At 38.3% G+C, this 23,285-nt stretch overlaps 1 protein-coding gene across 2 annotated transcripts in view; it reads left to right on the top strand.

The window, feature by feature from the left end:
* The first annotated feature begins 1,717 nt into the window (after positions 1-1,717).
* Positions 1,718-23,285, top strand: part of gpc6a (glypican 6a) — a 164,211-nt gene continuing 142,643 nt past the window's right edge. For both annotated transcript variants that reach the window (XM_061710025.1, XM_061710017.1), the window contains exon 1: positions 1,718-1,890. In XM_061710025.1, coding sequence (XP_061566009.1) covers positions 1,731-1,890 — 160 coding nt within the window. In that variant the 5' untranslated portion in view covers positions 1,718-1,730. The remainder of the gene's footprint in view (positions 1,891-23,285) is intronic.

The raw sequence follows: 23,285 nt of genomic DNA, 5'->3' as shown, positions 1-23,285 counted from the left end.
CCATGGCAAGATATTTTGATAGATTTTCTTCAGTTTAATGGCAACAATTTTCCTTACTTTAACAACAAAGTTACATCATTGTCAAAATGAGCTGAAAAATAACTTTTGTGCACGGTAGTATTTCAGATGTGTATGGCCACGTACATGTGGCTGGTGAGTTTAAATTAGGTGAAATTACCCTCATAATTATAAGATGAAAGCTTTCATTAACCATGGGAAAGTCTATTGTAAGCAGTACAAGCCAAGAAGAAGCTGACATGTGGAAGATCATTCAGATTACTCAAGCAAACATATATATATATATATATATATATATATATATATATATATATATATATATATATATATGTGTGTGTGTGTGTGTGTGTGTGTGTGTGTGTGTGTGTGTGTGTGTGTGTGTGTGTGTGTGTGTGTGTGTGTGTGTGTGGTATTGTGCAGTATGTTAAGGCAGAGACACTTAAGTGAGTCAAGCTCAAGTGAGAAGCAAGTTCCCCAAACATGCAGCAAGTCATAAAATATTTACAGTAAAAAGCTTGTTTGGGTTTACGTTTCGAGGAAATTAATATATTAGACTAAACTCCTCTGAAGTGTTGTAAACACTTTGTGCACGTGTGTTTGTGTGTGTGTCAGAAAGCTAAAAACAACTCCAACAACATGCAAATGAAACCACTCTAGTTTCATCTGAAGACCCCTGCAGAGAAGAGGAGCTCTGAAAATAACGTAATAAATATATGACTGGTCAAGTTGTCCTTGTACACTGCAAAAACTCCAAATCTTAACAAGAATATTTGTCTTATTTCTAGTTAAAATGTCTCATTTTTAGTCAAAAAAATCTCATTACACTTAAAAAAAGACTCATCACTGGAAAAAACAACAATTTTCACCGGTTTCAAGTAGATTTTCACTTAAAATAAGTATAAACATCTGCCAGTGGAACAAGATTTTTTTGCTTGTAATGAGAAGATAAATCTTGTCCCACTGGCAGATTTTTCTACTTATTTCAAGTGAACATTTATTTGAAACAGGTGAAAATTGTCAAATAACAAGTTATTTTTCTGGTAATGACTCTTGTTTTAAGTGTAGCCTAATGAGATTTTTCGACTAAAAATGAGACATTTTAACTAAAACTAAGACAAATATTCCTGGTAAGATTTTGAGTTTTTGCAGTGTAGTCCGCCCACACGTGGGTCCCCGCGCCTCTACTCACATGCACGGTGTTATTCTGGAGGATGCATGAAGGCGGAGGACAGTGTGCGCCCCTGGATGGAGATGCTGAAGTCGCAGACTCCACTCCGTGTTTTGCCCTGCCCTTGTGCGCTCCGCTCGCTGCGTGCAGCAGTCCGCTTCCCTCGCACTGTCACAAACACAGCTGCTGTGCGCGGCACAAGTTGCTGGCACACTGAGCTTCACCAGGTAGCTTTTTCTCTCTTCTCCAGGATCCGCTCAATACCGGAGCAGTCGGACCCGCTGGCCTCTTTTCTGTTTCACAAGACAAGATGAGGCGGACGCATCAGTATCTGAAGTGAGGAGTGTTTTTTTTTTATTTCTTTTATTTTTATTTTTTTATTTATATTTTGTTTTTTTAGTTTTTTTTTTAACCAACATCTGACATTGTGCCCATTGGAGAAATCTTGAATTTGGCTCTTTGGATTTCTTTCTCGCCTCTTTTTTTTTTTTTTTCTTTTTTTTTCTTTTTTTTAAATTCCGGACCACTGTCAAGGATTTCACTGATGTATGCGATGTGGAGACTGCAGGTCGCCTTGTGTACTGTGTCGGTGCTTTCCCTGTCCTCCGCTGGTGAAGCCAAAGCGCGGAGCTGTAGCGAGGTTAGGCAGGCTTATAACGCGAAGGGATTCAGCCTCCTCAATGTTCCCCATCAGGAAATATCAGGTAGGCGACTCTGACACATCATCGCTGCGTCCCCCCCAAACACACACCCTCCTCACCACGTGGCACGTCTCGTCTCCCCCACAAATTCAGCAATTAGATAATGAAGTGTCATCCTCCTCAGACCTTTTGCGGATCCGTTTGCTGCACCTAAAGCCTGAATTATGGTTCCGCGTTAAATCGACGCAGAGCCTTCATTCTGAGGCGAAATAGTGAAAAGCGTGGCTCTTTTCTGGCAACGTCCCGCTTCACGAGACAGACTTTTTGCAGCATCTGTCTGAACTAAATGTACATGCAGTCAGACTGAGCTGTACTGCAAAGAAATCTAACGTGTGTCTCCAGAGGCATCTGGGCTGGATCTGTTATGCTGCATAGTTTATGACCACTGACGTTTCCTACAAGTATTTAAACTTCATCAATGCCCTCTTCATGTTCCTTCTTGCTAATTAATGAGTTGTGACAAGCTGAATTTAAATCACCTTCTTTCATTTGACATCCAGAGTACAATTGAAGTGATCCACCGTGCAAAAAAGTCTGTAATGTAGCTCTCAAATGAGAATAATACTTTGCATTTCTCGTAGGTGTCAAGCACAGTTGACATCAGTAGAACCACTCAAAAACTTGTTAAAATCCACTTCCATTTTGAATCCTTTTTGGATTTTTTTTTTAGCCATTCACAAAAAAAAGATTGTCCCATAAAGAGGTAATTTCACCTAGAGCTGATATACAAGTCAAAATAAGAAGAACCATCTGTGGCTTCTTCACATGCTCCAGTCATCCACACTTTGGATCATTCTAAGACGGAGCCAAGTGTGAGGAGCAAAAAGCAGACTTTGCAACAACAGCGGGACATGAGGTGATTTGAGAACCGGCTGCATACCTGTTGCTCATATGCAACAAAAGATCATTCTTGTTGTGTTGGATTTGGCTAAAAAGTGAATAGTGTTTACCAGTAGGGGGCTGTATGCACTCAAAATGAATGAGTCCTTTTGCTGTGGATTCTTTTCCATTTAGATATTCCTCAAGGCTACAGCTTAGATTTTAATTCATGCTCTTTGGTTCGGCAGAGATATGGGTTTATTATCTCTTGTGTGGTGGTAATCACATTTATGGTCAAAGCAAGGAAAGAGATTAGTCAGTAAACATAGTCTGTTTCACGAGAGGGAAGAGGAGAAACAGAGGGACCTGAAGTTAATCCCTTTATTGCCTCTTACAGACAAAATAGAGATATTGTATCGGTAATAGGCAGCGTCAGGCAGTAACGATCATGCAGCGGCCTTACTTGGTTTTAATGTCATTAAGTGTGATGGGTATGCTGTAGCCTCGTCAGTGACAGAACTATATATTTGAATGTGCAGAATGGAAAATATTGTATCTGTATTCCGTACCAGAAGCAACTTGTATTCTGCTCCTGTATCGACGTATAACTCAGGAGACATCAGCAGACTACTCAAATGGAAATATCAGACAATGTGGTTGGAATAATTAATGTGCAGGAGGGGTTTCTTTATTTTCTTTTTTTTTCACTTCTACTAGTGAATTTGTTTTAAACTATACTATTACTTTTTTTTTCTATCATCTGTGTCTGACTCAAACAATAAAGAATGAGATAAAAGACACAAAAAGAAGATAACTTACGAACATCATATCTTAACTTTGAAATTAGCAGCAAATGTTATATTGTTAGGAGTTGAAAAGTGATGAGATTTGCCTGGATCCAGCTTTGGACGGAGGTTGGACGGCTTAAACAGGACCAGATGTTTCTGGATTTGTGATTGCAACACTATAGCCCAAGAAAATATCCAATAATGAAGTTCATTTTTTTTATATCCTTTGGCTTGTATTTGTGTTATTTATTTGGTTATTATCTATTCTTATGCAAAACTTGGCCGTTTTTATTTGGTTTATCCAGCGCTTAAAGGAGTGAACTGGTGTAGTGTTTCCAGTGTTTGACCACAGAGTTTTTGTTGGCCGCTTTCACTTACTGGATCTGCTCCATTTATCACAAAAAGGCTGCATTAAATAGTTTTTTTTATAAGAGATTTTGAAAGACTTGGAGCTACTTTTTATTAGATTATGCAGGGTTTCGAATGTCATTTAATCTTGTGTAACATTCCTCACCTTTTGGAATTTCTGCACATGAAGTCAAGCTGGTTTTATAACATGTTTTTGACAATCCGAGTGAAGAATTTTTATATTTCACGTACAGCCCATGCAATAATGAATGGTTTATTTATTTATTTGTCCAAATGACCTTTGTATTAGTACAACAGAGGCTACAAATGTGCCTCAGGAAATGGCATAGTAGACAGCATTCAAATATGTCTAATTAGGTCTAATAATCAAAACGTGCGCTGTGTTGCATGCATAGCATTAGCACTCATCCCTTCATCATTTTATAGATATATAGATAGGTAGGTAGGTAGGTAGATGACTTTATTCATCCCCGATCGGAAATGTTGTTTTCATAGCAATCCGGTATAAATAAAATAAAGAGTACGATAGAATAAAATGTTCTTTGCAATTATCATGCCACTAGTAAGAAAAATAACAAAAACACAGTAAACACTTGTCCAGAGGCGGAGGCTTCACTTTGCGAGTTCTCAATCTGTGCCTAAAACAATTTGAAAACTATTCACTGCTGCAGATGTCAAACACAGGTACGTTCATATCATGGAGAAGTGCAGGTTAACTTGATCCACTTTGAAATACTCATTTTAAATACATCCCAATAAATTACACTTTTTGTTTTTTTAAAGAAAAGTTCTGTTTGTTTTAAGTGAATTCCAAAAGGTGTTTCTTTGGTCTGTGTGGCTAGAGCCCAGAGGGGTGTCTGGATGGCTCTCTGAGGCAGCACAACTTGATTTAACATTAGTTATAAAGTTGGCCACACAGTACTGCTTGATTGTCATCCCTTTGTTCATAAACACCGCTGCTCCTGTGATGTTAATATCAACATTTACTTATGCAGAGCAGCTGGGAGCATAAAAAAGATGATAAACCATCAGGAGAAAGTCCCTGGTCATTTCTGCGAGGCCTCGGCTATATTTTCAAATAAGACCATGTCATTTTGGGGGCAAATAGTTCATGTTGGGATCAAAAAAGGGGGAAAAATGTAAGTATATGCTCTTTATACTTACAAATGATATGCCATGTTAAGCAGGAGCAGTTGATTGACAGTTTCCTGCAGCCTTGGGGACTGACGTACATGTGTGGTTGTGCCTTGAAGAGATGTAAAACACTGAGCGATAACACTTCTCCTGCCCTTTTTTGTACTTTGCAAGTTGTCATCATCACATAGGTTTATTCTTGGATTGACATAACAGTTTGGCACTGATGTAGACATTAAGTAAATTGGCAGAGTTGGCAGAGTTTCTACAGAGATGAGCCACTTCACTGACTGTAGAAGGATTTCGTCTCTTTCAGCTCAAGGACTTCTAAATGCTTTAGCTGGTTTACAGAACAGGAGAGGTGAGAGGTAGAGCAAAGGAAAAAAAAAAACATAAAACACTTACCAAGTTTGGTACAGTGAGAAGTCTTTCAGAGAAATGTCAAGATTGTTTGCTGTGAGCAGCTGGTGGGATGGAGTTGTGGTACTAAAATACAGCGCTGCATTTAAGGGTCCATCAGAAAAAAAAAAGTGTAAAATTGACTGGAGGAGAGTTTCATTAAAGTCGTTGTGAGATTGTGTTTCCTCTGCTCTCAGGTGCATGCTGCCACCCTGGTGTGTTATACAGACAGAGTCGCGCCTGGCTCTTATCCGGTGTGTGAGACATTAGTTAGGGTGTCATGTGCACAATGCTGCTTGATTGTCAGCTCTTTGTTCATAAACACAGCTGTTCCTGAATGTTTCAGCCAGGCCCTGGCACGCCGCGCCGTCTTTGAGGCTTTGCTGTTAATATCAACATCTACTTACGGAGAGCAGTCAGGAATCTCCAGGGTGGACGCGGATCTTTGCCGCGGCTTTCAAGTACTACCAAATTGCTCAATGTGCTGCAGTTCCTATTAGTTCATCGCCCTAGTCTTATATCTCTTTTTTGAAGAATAACAACTACCTCCGAGGTTTATCCGCAGCAACTTTTTTAGACTTCTCTTAACAGTTATTCATTTTTATACGGTGCAGCAGCATCATTTTCCCTCTTGTGACTCCTTCGGCTCCGTGTTTAAAGGTGGGATTTCTTCATGCCGGTTGAACATTTTGTGCAGTTCCCCAGTTCCCTTAAATGTGATCTACAAGCCAGAGCTTTTTTGCAGTTTGGAATTCTGTTTCTCTTAAAAAGAATAATCTTTAAAGTATAACCTCGATATTTTCATTAAAATAAATCATTTTTTTAGTGGAGGAGTTTAAGTGCACACTTAATAGTAATTGTGTAACTTGTATTTTGTTTAGTTGAGTGCAAATATGAAGAAAAGAAGAAGAATTTAGCCGCTGTTTTGGATGTAACCAGCAAATAACGGTTACCGCCATTGTAAAAGCCTAGTATGTAAAACTTCTGTGAGAAATTATGTTTTTTTTTCTTTTTTCTTTTTTTCCCAAAGACAATTAAGCTGTTCCTGGCTCTGCCAAATTGAAAATAAGTCTCTCGCCAGCCTGTATACATCTTCAGAGAGAAAAGTTAATGAGATGTGAGGGAGATTACAGTTTGTGTGTGCGTGCGCCTCCGCAGCCTCACTGTGCAGGCGTCTCTTTCGCTTTGCATCTCTGTTATGATAGAAAACGACAAAGGTGCTTTGTTTCTCACCGGACTGGAGAAATTTGCAGCGCGGCACATCCGGGTGATTTTGAATGTGAAGCCTCCTGTGGTTCTGCTCAGATTCACGAAAACAATCTCTGACAGTTGTCCTGATCTCAAGAATCTGTTTACCTTCTGCAGGCATTCATGCTTGAAATATACAGTCTCCGAGCATTCCCGGACTGTCCTCCACTCCATATACTGTATGCTGCTTTTTTTTTAAGTCGTGCCAAAAGCCTCTGGATAGGATAGGAGGCTGCTGTTGCCCTTTTTTCAGATTTCAATCAACTGCTGGCCTAAATCAGTAATGGAGGGGGGATTAAGAATCTCCACCCTTTCAAGTGTTGAAAGGAACTAGAAAATAAAAAAGTCAAAGCCCAGATGTGGTTTTATGTTTAGGGATTATAAGAGGAAACAAAAACAAACAAAAAAAACAAGGAAAAAAAACCCAGCAGAGAAATAGAAAAAGGGAGGATACAGTCAAATGGCGGCATCCTTGACTAACCATGTAAGTTGACATCATCACTTGATGGTTAGCGTTGTGAGGAAAGAGTTGGGTAGAGTACAATCCATAAGGAATATAAATATATAATCCTTAAGGGATTTGTGGTCTCACTTGGTATTTGCACTGCATGGCAGTTTTGCAACTTTTTGTGCAACTGTGTTGTGCTGCTAGAAAGACTTCCACCTGTGGAACCAACAGATAGTCACGTGCTGCACCCATTTACTGAGAAAGAGACTCCTTTGGGATTTCCAGTAGACGCTGCAGGAATTCTGTTAAGTTTGGCAAGGGGTGAACCTGTCACATTTTTCATATAGGGTACTAGTGTGTGGGTTTTTGTGATTACCGGGCTTTCCTTTCTTCTAAAGCATCAGAGATGATTTGGGTCTTTGGCCTAACAAACATAATATTTACTGCTTTGACGGCATCGCTTTAGCATTTAACCAGGCAAGTGTTTGTGGCTTTCCCACCATTTTTTGTTTTGCATGTTAGAGGAGCAATGCACTCCGTTGTGTTGATTGCTATGGTCTGTCTTTTCCCCGCAGAGCCCTTTGCCTCTGGAGGAAAATCTCTGAATAGAAGTTTCAAGCTTGACACCAACAACAGGGCTCTGAGAGATGAGAGCTATGTAGGGCTCTGGGAGAAAGCCACATGGGTGAATCATATCAAGGTGTCAAGGATGCAAATGCATTTCACACAGGGGATTTTTTTTTGTTATTATTTTTGTTTTTCAGACACACATAAGTACACATGGCTGAGGTGATCTGCTAAATAAGTCAGCCCTCAGAGACCTGGAGGTAAACAAGCATTAAGCACAAACAAACAAGGCTTGCCAAAATTGTCATAGCAACATCAGATGCTGTCAACGAATGCAGACAGCGGTGGTGTTATTGGCATCGCAGGCTTGACAATGACTCTCCCATTGTGTCGAAGAAACGTGCACAGTTTGTACCCCTGAAAGGCCTCAGCAGTCGTTTCACTTGTAGGAAAACTGCAACAGGGTTGTGATGCATCAAAATCGATATTGTAGGTGCTCAGCGAGCCAGACATTTCTTTTTAGTACAAAACGTCTCACAGCTGAATATCTTTCTAGATTGTTAGAGGAAAAAAAGGATCAAATATTGGATACAGTAAGGTTTTAACTCCATTAGTAGCAGTTTGAAATACAAATTGAAAAGTAGAAGAATATGTGTCAGATTTTGAAGCTCTAGCTCATTGAATAAAACCCATAGTGTCCTACTGAAAACTTTTATACACTCAGACCTGATGCAATATATGTGTATTTTCAGATCAGGGACATTTGTGTCCTTCTGGGCTTAAGTTTATCATCATCATTTTAGTGACAATGTTTAGTGATGTACCAAAAAAAAAAGATTTTCAGCTGTCACATTGATGTAAATGACAGATCATGTCACAATGAGCAGATGGCTCTTCTTTTCCAACAGCAGGGAAGTCATGTGGGAAAGAGGAAGAAGTTAAGATTTTGGCATCTGCAATACCTGTTACATGAGCTAGTTATGCACGCTTTAAAAATATTTTCTCTTCAGAAATCATTCTGCTGTTTGTCACCAGACTCATTTAGTCACAAACTGAAGTAAATTAGCCCTTTATAGTCTGAGCTGTTTTTTTGTTTTTCCTGGATTTCAGTGATGTTGCAACATGTTATTTTCCAAAGAAAATTTGGCCATTCCAGGATGTTACCATGTACTCCACAAGCTGAATTAACAGACTGTGTAAAACAATATGAGCAGTTTTTCCTTGGTGAGCAGGTGAGATCAACATATGGCTACATATGTGGAGAGTTGTGTCCCATTGCTACTTACTGCCACAGATGGCTAAAATGTGCATCTCTGATGGCCATCCAGGATTCACTCACCTTATGCAAAGTTTCTGGCCTCTCCAGGTACCTTGTGTAACTGGAGTACAGAGTTTAATTGGGATAAGGTAACATCATATAACACTCACTCAATGGCTAGAATAAAGCTTCTGGTTCGTGGATCTTTTGCAAGGTTCGGCGGAGGTACAGTTTCTGGTTTTAAATTAATTAAAAGAGCCTTATGCTTAGAGAAAGCTGCTTCTGGAAAGCTGAGCTTGTGCTGTTCCATATTACATATTGTTCAACTTAACATTTGCGAACAGGAGAAGCAGACAGACCCCATTATGCATGTTGTTAACCAGTATTTTAGTTTAATCATGTTCTTTCATAGCAGATCTGCAAAGGGCATAACAACTGCATGAACACATCACTCAAATAAATAGATAATTATGGCTCAGCAAGCGGCAAAACACAAGAACATCAGAGTGCCAACCTTGCAACACTCCTGATAATTTGATCTGAATTATATTTTTCAAATCGGAGTTGTTGTTAGCCAGCACAAGATATGAAGGGAACGCATGCCGTAGCAGTAATAAATTAGGAAATTCAGGATATCAGCAGGTCATGTCCCAGTTTAATGTGATTTCAACTGAGGTTTTGAGATGGAGAGAGTAATTGGAGATCCTTATTATTTTTATGTTAATGCAAAAAGGTGAGGTGCTGATCTTTACCCTGGGTCAAGATTTGTGGGCTTTGGTTGTAACAAATAACAGGCTTTGCAGTGAAAGACCTTAGGGTTTATAATGATACACCAGTGTTTTTTTTTTTTTTTTCCAGGGATCAACACCTTGTTCTTTTACCCTGTAATGCCTCATTTCACTTTTATTTGTGTTAATGAACTGTTTCCTTCTCACTTTGTAAACTGCAAGGGACAAAGTTAGACTGATGACAATGGATTTTGTAATAAACCTCTGCTCAAGATATACATGAGAGCGCTAACAATGTTAGAGGAAGCCAACAGAAGGTTAGCATTTTAGTTCAAAATCATCTTTAACACAATTTTACAACAGAGGCTTTTAATACCCCCGTATAAGTGGCTGTACTGTGCATGCATATTTGCACCGCATATTCGTTTTGGATGAGACTGGCTTGTAATGAGGCATTTTGGATATAAAACTTGTGCAAGAGAATGGCATTGTGACTCATCTGGAACTAAGCTAGTGGAGCAGCGATGAAACAACAGATCATTTGAGCTATCCGTGATTTAGCTTATGAGAATATGGAGCAGAGTTGCAGGAAAAGATGTTTAGGCTCACTAGACCCACGCCGGTGATTTGAATGGCCCACAATATCGATTACCAGTGAGCCTTGCTCTTATGAGCCCATGAAAAATGTGCAAGCTGGAATAGTATCTCCTAGAATAGGATAGTAGAATAGTATCTCCATCAAGTTAAGAGAGGACCCGTCTAAAGTCTTGTTGCATGAAAGCTGTAGGTGAGAGTTGACAATGATTTTATCCAGCTGTCAGTTTTACTTCTATTAGTTTAAGTTTGGTGAAGCAGAAGTGTGATCATTTTGAGAAGGGCTTATTGAGATTGATCGCCTGAAACGCTTTTGTACAGTGTATACATGCTTTGGATCCTTTCAATTCTTTGCGTGTCAGAGAAACATGTGGCGATGTGATACTTCCTGGCACATCCTTGTTCTCCGACTGCTGCAGGGTGCGAGAATCTGAGAAGGAGCCAACCTCATCTCTGGCTCCCAGAACCCTGCTGTTTACCGTCCCCTGTGCAAGCTGCTGGTAAATGAGTGGGCTGGTCATCTCACACCCTGGGGCTCTACCTCAGGCTCTTTGGACCACCAGCTGTTATATTTTGGACCGAGTCACGCACCAGTTACCTTGATGAATCCAGAGCATGAGAGCAAGGCTTTAACCTCACCGTATGGCTCTTTTTCCCTCCTACCTTCTAATATCAAGCAAGTGTAATGAGCCGGACTGACATACTGACACAAAATACATTCGTAAAATCATTTCTGGCAGATTTCTTCAAGGCTCGACCGAGTAACACATGTGGACAATTCATATTAGCAGTGAAACATTCCTACAACGATTAATCTTCAATACTAAGTCGGTCAAAGAAGAACACATAAAATGTAAGTATTTTGCATTTACAATAATGGGGAACTCTTAGATTAAATCAAGTTAATTTCATACCTTTTTTTTCTTTGACCTTTTATTATAATGGCTATTTCATGGAAGCAACATATCAATATAGTATAAAGAGGATACATATTGAACATCCGTGTGTTCATCGTTTACTAGTACTATCATTAAAGTGTACTTTATTGACACTCAAGTTGGAGCCCTTGAAATCACTGTGCTGTTCCAGATTAAGCGCAGCATTTTGACACTTTTTTCCTGCCAACCATTAGTAGTAAAGAGAACAACACTTTCAACCACCCATGATCTCAAATAAATCCTATATGATCAAACTGGTATTTCTATATCAAGATCCTCACTCACCTAAATTATGCTCTTCAGAAAAATATGAAAAAATATGGCTTAATCAATTTGAATACTAACCCAGTAATGACACTTAACATCAGAGCACTGCAATAAATGTTGGCCAATGTAGATTCTTCCCTTGATGTATATATACATACATATTTCAGTGTATTCATTTTTCATGTATCCCACAGACTCATCATGGTTTTATTTTCTTGTTTCATGTTTTTCACTTGAAAGTCGCTTTGGATTTAAACCACCCTATGTAGCACCATTACTTCTGACCATGAGGGGGGGCAGCACATCACAACAAAGTTCATATTCATGCGTCTGCCCCTGGCGAAAGACACAACAAAGTGCACCTCATGTGGGACAAAGTGGCTTTACAAATTAGTACAATATTGTCAGTGACTCTTGTTAATACAGCAGATATACATGGCTTCTTCGGGTATGAAGCAATATTACTGCATAGAGTGGCTTTAAAGCACCTGCTTAATGAAGAAATGTAAATAACTACATTTTCCTACTTAACTTTGAGATCATTCCCTTTTTCATCCTTTCTAGGTATCTCTCACAGCAGATGGTAACTTCACTTGGCAATTTAGAACATTTTCCAAATGCACACCTTTTCTAGCTGTGGATCAGTAGGTTGAGTGATCATCCTCCTACTCGAAGGTGGGCAGTTTGATCCAGTCTTTTGCTAGGAAATTTGATGTCAAGGTTTCTTTGGAAAAGATGCTGAACTGCCATCTATAATCTTCATCAGCGTCCTCAAGCTATTCAGTAAGGATTGCATTTCTGGAGTTTTGACCTCGGACAAACACAAAACACATGGGCCTGATGTGATCTTCACTGTGTAATTGCAAAGAAAAATAGCATCTATACATACAGTTTGCACACATACACAAACAATGTTTGAGTGGATGGATGAATGGTAAACGTTATTTTGTCCAGTAGAAAAGCTAAATAAGTTAAAAATGGGCAGGAGCATTTAGCATTTAACACAAACATATAGAATTCTGTGCGTATGGGTTGCTTTCTTGTTTTTTTTTTAATATAAACACACACATAAATAAACATGCATATTTGTTCAATATTAACCTGAGAGAGATGTCCTGCTGAAAATGTTGTTTTTGCATAGGTATGACATGTAAACACTGTACATGTGATCAGGTTTTAAACCTGTGTGGATTTGATTACATTTGATGGATTTGATATGGTGATAAAGAACAAGTAATTATGCTTATTGCGGTCTCTGCAGAACTGCTACTCCTACAGAACTGCTAGCCGTCAAGAGAATCAGGTGGTGCTTTCAAAGTCTCTGAATCATGCTGTTTAGTCTAAGACTAAAAACAAAGTGATTTTTTTTTTTTTGATTCATCTTTAATGGTGGAAAAGCATGTTCGGTTAAACATTAAATACTTCAGGAATAAGTGACAAATGAATTCCCACTACTGTGAATAATTAATGAATTCAACTCGTGCATAGGTTTTATTGTATCACTCAGTCAGCGTGGTCGCTTTTTCCCTGCTGAATCTTTTAGTTCGATGTTACTGGGACACAGACAATCTCTTATCTCTGTCAACTTTTCAGCATAAGGAATAAGAGGATACAAATAATGTCTAACCAATCTGGGACTTGTAGAATTTTAAAAAAGGCTTATGAGGCCGCCTCCAACACATCTTCCCATGGGTTTAATTTTGAAAGGCATGTGATTACGTTCTTTTTTTCTTTTTTACGTAATTCAATATTCACTACAGATTCTGATGTAAATATAGTTCTGAAAACATCTCACAAACATTACTCATGAAAGAGACATGAACAGTCATGGAGAAGTACAAATGCACCTACTTTCAATTCCAATGTTTTATTTAAGAGGATAAAAATGTCTTTACTGAAGAACAACACATGGCATATTGCAGTGTGTCATAATTTATTTCCAGTGAACCAAGCCAAATGCAGAAGAGCTGCATGGAAAAAACTAGGAGCACTGTAATTGCTTTAAGAAAGTAAGAGGGAAAGCAGCCAGGTGCTGTTATAAAATGCACTTGATTAATTTAGCTTCAGCAAGTGAGAACACCTCTATAAAAGCACAGCTTTGGCCGTATGTCATTCTGGAGTATTCATGTGTGTTACGTGTTGCAAATATTACGGTCTAATTATTAAACAATTAGGCTTGTGATGGCAGAATTATAAAGAGACTGCACATGATTAGCTTGTTTGGAAGGGCTGCAATAGAATGAGTTTTCTCCTCCTATCATGGCTTAGGTTTACAAAATGCTCGAAACTTCTGGAACAACCTCCTTACAAGACCAAAGTGGAAATGTTTGGTCATAATTCACAGCATTGTGAAAAATGGGGCTCTGGTTAAACATGGCCATGGAGAGGTGACGATCTGGGCTTGTTCTGCAGGTGCACGGCCTCCATGCTATGGGGCGCCGTTTTATTCACAATTAAATAAATAACTAAATACTTATGTCAATAAGTATTCCATAAAATAAATAAACATGGCAATACATTATTACAAAACAAAGTAATACAATCTTTTTTTTTTAATAACAACTTGTTTATTCTATGATAAATTATTTCATAATGGTATATTTATTTATTTCATGAAACGTTTGTTTCACAATGGCATAATCATTTGAATATAAGAAAATTAAATAAAAAGAGCCCTGAAATAAAAGTATCATGAAATACATCAATGTGGCTTTACAAATTAAAAGCCTCACTAATTAAAAATATACAATTATGAAATAAAAGTGTCATGAAATAAATAAGTTATCATTTAAACAGTAAAGATTGTATTAATTTATGTCATCATATTTATTTATTTCATGGAATATTAATTAATTTAACTATTTAATTGTAAATGAAACGGTGCTCCATACCATGCAGTCATCAAGCAAACAGAAAAGTCAAATGGAAGGGTCATCCTTGTCTGACTTGGTGCCGTGCAGCAAGGCAGTGGGACCAAGCACACCAGGAACTCCAAGAGAATGGCTGAATGGGCCAAAGTCGTGACAACCACCTGATTGAAATGCTGTGATGAGACTTCAAGAGAGCTATGAATAAATGAAATAAATACATGCCCACAAATATCAATGAACTGAAGCAAAGGAGCCAAATAACAATCTGAGAGAGAAAAAAAAAATGTTTCTTTTTCTTTTTTCAATGTTCTAACCCTTAAAACCTTATAACTGAAAGTGGGTGTAATTTCTTTTTCACACGATTGTAGCTGTTCAGCATATTGCAGGTCTGCTTTAATAGACTGAATGCATGACTGCAGTCAGTCGCCATAATCGCCGTGTGAAGCCTTGAATTGTTACTCAAACGGTTTTACTGTGACATTTACTGCAGACATTTCAAACGCACATTTATTTCAGCCATTATTGTGTACACCCAGGGAACTGTAGAAATGCTCATTTAGGTGTAAATACATAAGAAATTAGAACTAAATGAGTAAAGTGCAGAACAAATGGACTGGTTTATTAAAAGCTTGTGATGTAGTCAACGCTGGTAGTCAGAAGGGAATAAATAATTCTAATAAATAATTCTGTTATCTAATATTATTGTGAAAGTTTATCTCAAATGTGAATGGTTCAAACTTGGTTCAGATGAAATACACTGTTATGAGGCTGTATTACAGTTCATTTTGAAATAAATGAAAAAACATGGATTTAAGTAGTGAAAATTCACATTTTCTGGCCCCATCGACCAAATATAATTAAAATAGATGAATATTGTGTTATGTATTCAATGTATAGTATTAATGAACTCAGCAATAGTTAATGCTCATACAATTAACATGTCAATAGCCGTATGATTTTCTTGTTTATCGTTTGTTTATTTAGCTGTTTAGCTATGTATTGTTTAAAAAAAATGTTTTAGTATCTTTGCAATCATATTTTTGATTCATATACCTGCCATGCATGCAAATGAGATACTCTTGTGTTTTAAAATGCACTTTTCTTTTCAAAAATAAACCAAGATCTCAAGTTCCTACCCATTTTTCTACAATTTGAGAACATGCCTATAGGCCAACATGCATATTTCCAACTCAGTAATAGCGTGTTATTTGGCCTTAATGCTATTCACTAAGGGATCAAATGTGTACAGATCTGTTGTTCAAACCGAAAATGTTTCCTTATTGTTGGAGAAACTCTGAAAATGATGTTTGGCGGAAGATGGAACAAATGAAAGTGTTTAAAATAATTACGCTTCCTTGTTGGATTTCGGCCCAGGCAAAACAGCCACATTGTGTAGGCACAAAGAGAAAAAAAACAAAACAAAAAACCCTCTTTAATTAAATAATTACCAAGCATATTGTAAATGTAATTAACTCTTCTGTTGTCTTATCTCTCTGCCGGGCTGTGCGTTTACATAGAAGCAAGAGATAATTGAAAACAAAACAAAAAAATAATGTGTTTAATAACACCTACACTGCTGTTGTGTTTCTAATGTACCATTCATGCAGCAAACACGAGAATGACAAGACCATTATGAAATTATGGTGATGCAGAAATGCTTTCAGTGCATTAAAGGCTGACTTTCCGGCTTCACACCTCTCTGTTAACTATATGTATCTATACATTACTGTCAAATAGTTTTCTGGAAGTAATTTGAAGGTTAGGAAATCTTTCAGCCATCTCCAAATATGGTAGCATATGGTTGGAGCAATTGAGGGAATTATCTGTGTCATCTTGTTTGGACATGTTCAATTTGGGTTTCATGCCTCTGTGGAAATAGTTGAAAGTGGGTGATTTGGGTGATGGAGAGAAGAGCCAGATGGCAGAGCAGCAGTAAGATCAATCGAGCTTGATGCTTTTTTCCCTCTTCTACATGCAGACAGATGTGATTTAACACAGTAAATTGGGTTTACTTCCAGTTTATAGATTTTTGTTGACAACTAATAACACCTTAGAAAGGATGTACAAAGTTGCTCTTAAAAAATGCAAAAAGAAAACATTGTTTAGTGTGTTGTTCCATCGTGGCTATAAGTGATCACCAATCACCTTGTAGGGTTTGATAGACTGAAGAGAGAAAACTGTTTATGACTTGATTTTGAATTCCCTTACTGATAATCTTTTTTTGTTTAATTTATTTCATTTTTTTCTTTTAAGCAATATACACTGGAGATGAATTATTCTTTTCTCTCCATCTTTTTAGTAAAAAGGGAAAGCAGTGAAAAGTGAAGGTAGTAAAAAAAGGACCAATTTCAATTAAAAAAGATTAATAAAAGCACAAATTATTGAGTTTACGTATACACATGATTTGAAAAGCAAAATAATCTTGGAAATTTCTGACTTTTTTTTCAATCTTTTTTTACATGAAAAAATAATAAAACAATTCTGTTTTTTTCAATGTATTTGTAAATACCTACAGTGCTTTTGACTTTTCTTAGTTTTTGAGCAATTTACAATTCACTGTAGATAAGTCAGAAGACAGAAAATCATAATATGGCCACTTTCATTTGAACAAATTCTTAATAACACACCATTAAAGCTTTTGAAAGGCCCGTGATGATTTATCTCAAGCCGTTTTTACATGCGGTGCTTTAGCTGTGCACTCATTCCTGAGAGGCCGTAGTAAAACAGCCCGCATCTTTCATGTCTGAACTAAATTGTTTGACCAGAATCAACTGCAAATGTGGATGAAGTATTTCATGTACTTTAGCATACAAAGAGAGAAAAGCCCAAGAAATCATTTACCAGTTGGCACGCTACTTTTGCTTTGCATTTTAAATATGGCTTAGAGGAAAATGATGTTCCATTGCATCCAGATTGCCTTTGATTGCAGGAATCTGTCATTATGCTGATTCTTACACATCATATGGGTTAAGCTCAGTGCTCTTTTTTTTGTTGCTCAGAGATATATTTTTCTTTCAGATGACATTAGAGTACCCATGCAACCTTGTATCATTCAACAACCTTTAATTCTATTTGTGAGCGTGATTGAGCTCCTTTTTGCCCTCTTATCTAGGTCATGTCAATGGAATAAAAGGGCCCTTAAATGTGGTGCAGGCCAAACAAAGAAAGGACACTCACAACCCAGATGTGGGAGACGGCCAAAGCTGCACCTGAGTCAATAGATCTCAAAGATAGAGGTGTCAACCTTCTACAGGGACATGTAGCTCAGGCAGCCTTTTAGCAATTACTGTCCATTGTGCTGAACTCGGCTGGGGCCATTTAGTATTAGAGGAGGGCGGGGGAGAAAAAAAATGACCAGCACTGTCACTGGCTATCCTTTGCAGAATTACTCGACTTGCTGATGTTGTGATTATTCAGCCTCCACTGTCGTCCCACAGGTTCTGTCACGAAGGTAAGTATCCACTGTTTTCTAGTACACAAACAGGGGCTGGAAAAAGTATATGGACTCTTTTGAATTAACCAGATTTCTGCATTAAGATACAATTAAATGTAATCTGATCTTCATCCTTAGTCACGGTAATACAATGTGCTCTAGCTGATAACACACAAAACAGCCAAATCTATCTTGTGTCTTTACTGAACCTGCCCATTAAGCATTCAGTGCTGGTGGACTGAGTGAACCCCTTTAAGACTTCAAGCAAGCGCTTTTGGTAGCTCTGTATGAGACGTGACCAGGAATTTTTGACTCTTCCTCTTCCCAGAACTGCTTTAGCTCAAACACATTTGTAGGATACCTGGTGTGAAATGCTCTCTGGGGGTCATTAAACAGCAGGGCAGCAATGATACTTGTATTTATAAGTAGATGGACAATTTATGTCTTGAGCTTTAGCTGTGTTAAGAGAACATCAGAGTTTAGGCTGGTAGACCACTGACATCCCCAGCAGAAACCATCTGTCTTTGAAGTGTTTTGACCTCTGGCGCGGTACACTCTCAAGACAGGAGGTCTGCAGTGGTGATCAGTCAGTGCGTGCCTGTGGTAGGTATCCAGCTAGTGCTGCTCTCCTCATCCACATCCATCAGGATCCTCACTTTGCAGTCAGCTGTAGCTGTATGTATGTATGTAAACTTTATAGCAGCAAAACACTAAACTCTGCTGGAAAACTGAACCATTCCACCTGACGGACGGCAATGTTTTCCCACCTGTACCAGCCATAATTAGATGCACATTTGTAATCACGCCTATATTAGCTGCATTTCCCACAATTACACGGGAAACCAAATACTGGGTTTTTTCCACTCTCGCTCTCGTCCTTGGAAACTCCATTTACTCTGCCTCTCATTGAACAGACTGTGGTCAAGTCCATTACAGCATGTGTGTGGTCAAATTAGGAGCCTGTAAGTATGCGTGTATGATGATCTTTACTGTCATTCATCTGTAAAAGTCGTCCTTTACTGTGCCGGCAGCAGGGAGACCCATCTCATGAACCGGTCTTCCATAAGAGCTGCACTATAAAAGTTTCCAGCAGATTTATTTTTCTGTGTTATAAAAGATGCCACAGTGATTGGAGACCAAAGACTTAAAGCGACACTACGTAACTTTTCCACCTTAATATAATATTTCCAGAGTCATTGTGATGGTACATCAACTTCCAACAGGTTTAATGACACCTCTGTCATGGTCTGAGGGGTCTGTATCGCCTTCACTGGCACTTTGAGGAGCATGGTAGGAACCCTGCCACACTAAAAAACTACAAATCTTTACGACTTTGACTGCTTTACGGCATACGTCACTTCCCCCTCCTTCCCGATTCGCAGTCGAGACGAAAATGGGCGGGGCGTGGAGCTCAGAGCTCCGCAGAAGCTGGTAACCCGTTGCTGCGTTGCGGCTGCAGCAGCTCCACACAACAGTCGTGGGGAAAAGATCGCTAATGGTTTAACTTTTCACCGGTTTCCTGCTCGGAGGCAGAACCACGGAGGCCAAGTATCTGATATAACAAAGTAAAAGAGTGAAAGAGTCGTCGGCTCGCTTGGATCGCGGCTGTAACGACCAAACACCTTCCACACAGTAAAGCCTGAATTATGGTTCTGCGTTAAATCGACGCAGACCTACGGCGTAGGGTACGTGGCGACGCGCAACGTACCGTGTGTGTCGCCGCGTACCCTACGCCGTAGGCTCTGCGTCGATTTAACGCCGAACCATAAATCAGCCTTAAACCACAAACACTCACACAGACCGGGTCGGATCAAAACACGGGTTTTATTCCCCACTTCGCCAGCTAAACGCAGTTGCTGGCCAGCTCTCTGCAGTGCAATTAACCCCAATCTTCAGATAAAACTAGTTTGTTGAGGAAAAAATATTAACTCTTATTTGTAGCTGCAGAGGAAAGAAATAATCTCACGAGGAAAACAAAAACATTGCTCACGCCTCGGAGTCTCTTCAACATAAATTAGCAGTCAAAAAAAAAAGAAAAGAGAAGTAAGAGGGATACAAAACATGTACTGTATGTTGTACTATTATACAAATTTATTGAAACACATGGCTCTTCAGTAGGGATTTCATATGGATCCAGTTAATAATCATTATTTTCTCCATATACCGCTCCCTGGCTTCCTTGTTTAAGGTATCCCGGTAAATTCCAGTTCCTTTCCAGCAGTTTAACATCTTTTTTTTTGCGTTCCGTCTGTTCACTAGGTGAAACAGAAAAGCGTCCCGTCTTCTCTCATCAAAACAAATGCAGCGACGGGACAGGAGTTTTCCGGCAGTACGCGCTGGTGCTCATGGGAAACGTAGTGTTCTTTCTGGTAAAACAATACCGCTTTTGTCCAAAAGATGCCGCCAAACTCAGAAAAGCTGAAGTTACGTTGTGCTGCTTTAAAGGAAACAGCATTTGAACTCAAAAATGTCATACATTATTTGTCACTGAATTATGTTATTAATTTAATTGTTTACATATTTTCTTAAATGATTGTGTAAAACTACTATAATAAAAGTGTTATCAAGAATCCCAAAGGTTTTGGGATTTTTCACAAAGTTGAACATTTTTTTCTTCTCTAGTATAGTGGTATAGAAAAAAAGGTAAAAAGATTGATGGAATTTGAACTGATTCACCTTGCTTAAAAAAAAATAATTGTGAATTGTGTTGAGTTGTGAATATTGTACGAGCCCTGGCTCAAGTAATCTCAAATGCTAAATTAAATCGTGGAGACCGTGCGGTTGGTATAGGCCATTGCTCTCTTTGAAGGCAGTGAGTTTCGTGCATCTTGGTGCACACTGGGGCTTTCCGGCAGAGCACGTCTACCATCAGTGAATAGGCAGTAACTCATATACCGTACTTCAGAGTGAGACTGGAGCAGGATTATGGTGGATCAGTGATAATAAACGTTCACAATTCAAGACGTAACCTCCCAGTTACTGAGCATAGTGTGGCATGTTGAAGTCTGAACCCTCTTTCATTGTCCAAGATTTTTTGGTAAAAGCCAAAAACCAACCTTGATTTTAATCTAAGTTTCAATTACTTGCACTCTTTTTAGTATAAACGTGGCTCTTGTAGACTCTAGTAAATGATTTTCTGGGAAATAGATTTGGAATAAATCTCAATTAGAGTACAATTGAAGCTGTGACACTTGTAGCAATTGATTTTAGTTATCGCATCCTCACATCTTTTTATGAATCTTCAGCTTGGGTGAATAATATATTTTTCTGTCTTGATTTCGAGTTGGGCTCGGAGCTCTGGCAAAAATGTCCTCACTTTATAAATGCTGGCAAAAGTGGTTAAGAGATGTACCAGATGGCACAGCCCATATGCAGTTTGCCCTTTGGCCAGGTAAACTAATGAATCATTCTGGGAGTTAATCTGGCATAAGATCCTCCATGGGCATAGAACCTCTTTTCCCACAGCTGCCTGTAAATACTGTGGAATTTTCACATTTTCCTGTAACATATGTTTATAATTATGGAGATGAAATTGAAAAAAAAAAGTCTTAAGCATTTTAAATTACCCAGAAGATGAAGGATGGGACTACTCCCTGTGGAGTATGTGTCTTTTGATCACGGTCCTTTCTGTGCCGTCTTTGAGCTCAGCTCTGGTGATGTGATTGGACTTGAACTTAAAATTGGGCTTTTTTTCTCCTTTTGGTTTGTCAAATGCAAATAATTCTGTTCTAACAACATGTAGATGTGTTTCACTGTCAGCTCCATTTTCTAGGACTGTAGGACAACAGGTGTGAAGGCTTCAGAAGTGTCACTTTAAAATATCTTTTCACTCAAACCTTCAAAGTCTGGATGTAAAAGTGCCTCGTGGATGTTCAGCACAGCTAAAAGTTATTTCATCATCTTTACCAGTCCAGGGGGTGGGACAGGCCATTTATTTGAGTTTATGCTGGTATATTTTCCAGCTTGTCTATTCTAAATGTTGAAATATACTCGGGCAAGATACTGTAATGAACCATGCTTCCGATGTTTGCATAATTGAGTTTGAGATCATACTGTATGACGAAGCTGTAGGATAAAAAGCACGTCATGGATTTGGGTCTTTTCTGCGTGGCGTTTGCCATGTTCACCTTGCACCTGTTATATTTATATAGATTTATATTTGGACACTCCAGCTTCCTCTCACAGTTCAAAATTTTGCATGATAAGTTAATTGGTGAGTCAGAACCTTTCAGTGGGAGTGAGTGTGATTGTGCATTGCCGTCTCTCCCATTGACACCTGGGATAGTTCCCAGCTTCCTCTGGCTCTGAACAGGATGAGACATTAAATGGTTCAAGGCATAAACTCATGTGTAATCAGGGGAACTGAGTTAAACTTGAATAACATGTATTGTAGTGATTCTCTTTCAAGTGATATCACTGCTTGACCAGATATGTGTCCAGTGTCTTGTCTATGTTTTTGAACCCTTTTGATACCACAAGGTATTAAAAGACAATGATCAATGGAAATGTACAATGTCCAGCTGCCAGGTGATAATTGGTATTAGAAAATGATATCTTTTTATGCATTTCTATTTTTTATTTGTATTGCCAAAGGTATTTTTACATTTTTTGTCATTAAAAAAGGGCACACTTTTTCCTTTTTTCCAAAGCTGAGTACACTTTGAAGTTAAGACAAAGTAAAGAGGGTCAATTATATTTTGATTAAACTGTCTATTCTTCACCTTGTTCTAGCCGACACATTTAAGTTGTTGTCTCTGTGGGGACCTCCTTGAGTTTTCATTTCATGTTTTCCTTTTGAAGGCTTATCACATGTCCTACTAGTGAAAGAAGATAATCAGAATTCAACAAGGTGCACCATGATTTCACTTGATATTGACCTAGCACCACCTATTTGATTTGCACAGAAAGATTTGAGTCCTTGGAAATAATGTTTCTTTCCAATTAAAAAAAAACTACTTTTTTTTTGTTTTTTGATACATCTTACACTTTCTTTCTATAATGAAAATGGCATTCTGCTCTATTTTAGCACCTCTGTTGAAATACGGTACATAATAATAATGCATGAGATTTTTCTTTGGCTGAACATCTTTTTTTTCTTCATGAAGCAAAACAATTTAGAGAATTGTCATTCAAGCCTATTTCTGCTTTTCTGCAAGTTTCTCATTTTCCATTGTAATACACCATTTCTAACCTTCCCTGGACCGTAAATCTGTGGGTACGTCAGCTGAATGTTGTCATGGTTATTTCTTATGAACATTAAGTTGCCAAAAATTGCAGAGAACTAAACAAAGATAAGATTTGATAAAAATCAATATAGGTAAATAAAAAAACCTCGTGATACATTTAGATAATTAATCATGTTAACCGTGTTAAACATAAGTATTGCTTTTGCAAATAATAACCAGGTAATTCTTCAAAGCTTGAAAGCTCCAGAAAAAAGGAGCATTAATTAATGAAGTGAAATGAAAAAAAGGTGTCTTGGAGGGACAGAAAGGACAACAAAGGATTGAGGCGTTACTCTAAAATACTGTGAAAATG

The sequence above is a fragment of the Cololabis saira genome, chromosome 2 (genome assembly GCF_033807715.1).
Source record: "Cololabis saira isolate AMF1-May2022 chromosome 2, fColSai1.1, whole genome shotgun sequence".
Taxonomy (NCBI): Eukaryota; Metazoa; Chordata; class Actinopteri; order Beloniformes; family Belonidae; genus Cololabis; species Cololabis saira.
The sequence above is the reverse complement of the archived record's forward strand: the minus strand, read 5'-3'. Positions and strand labels throughout refer to the sequence as shown.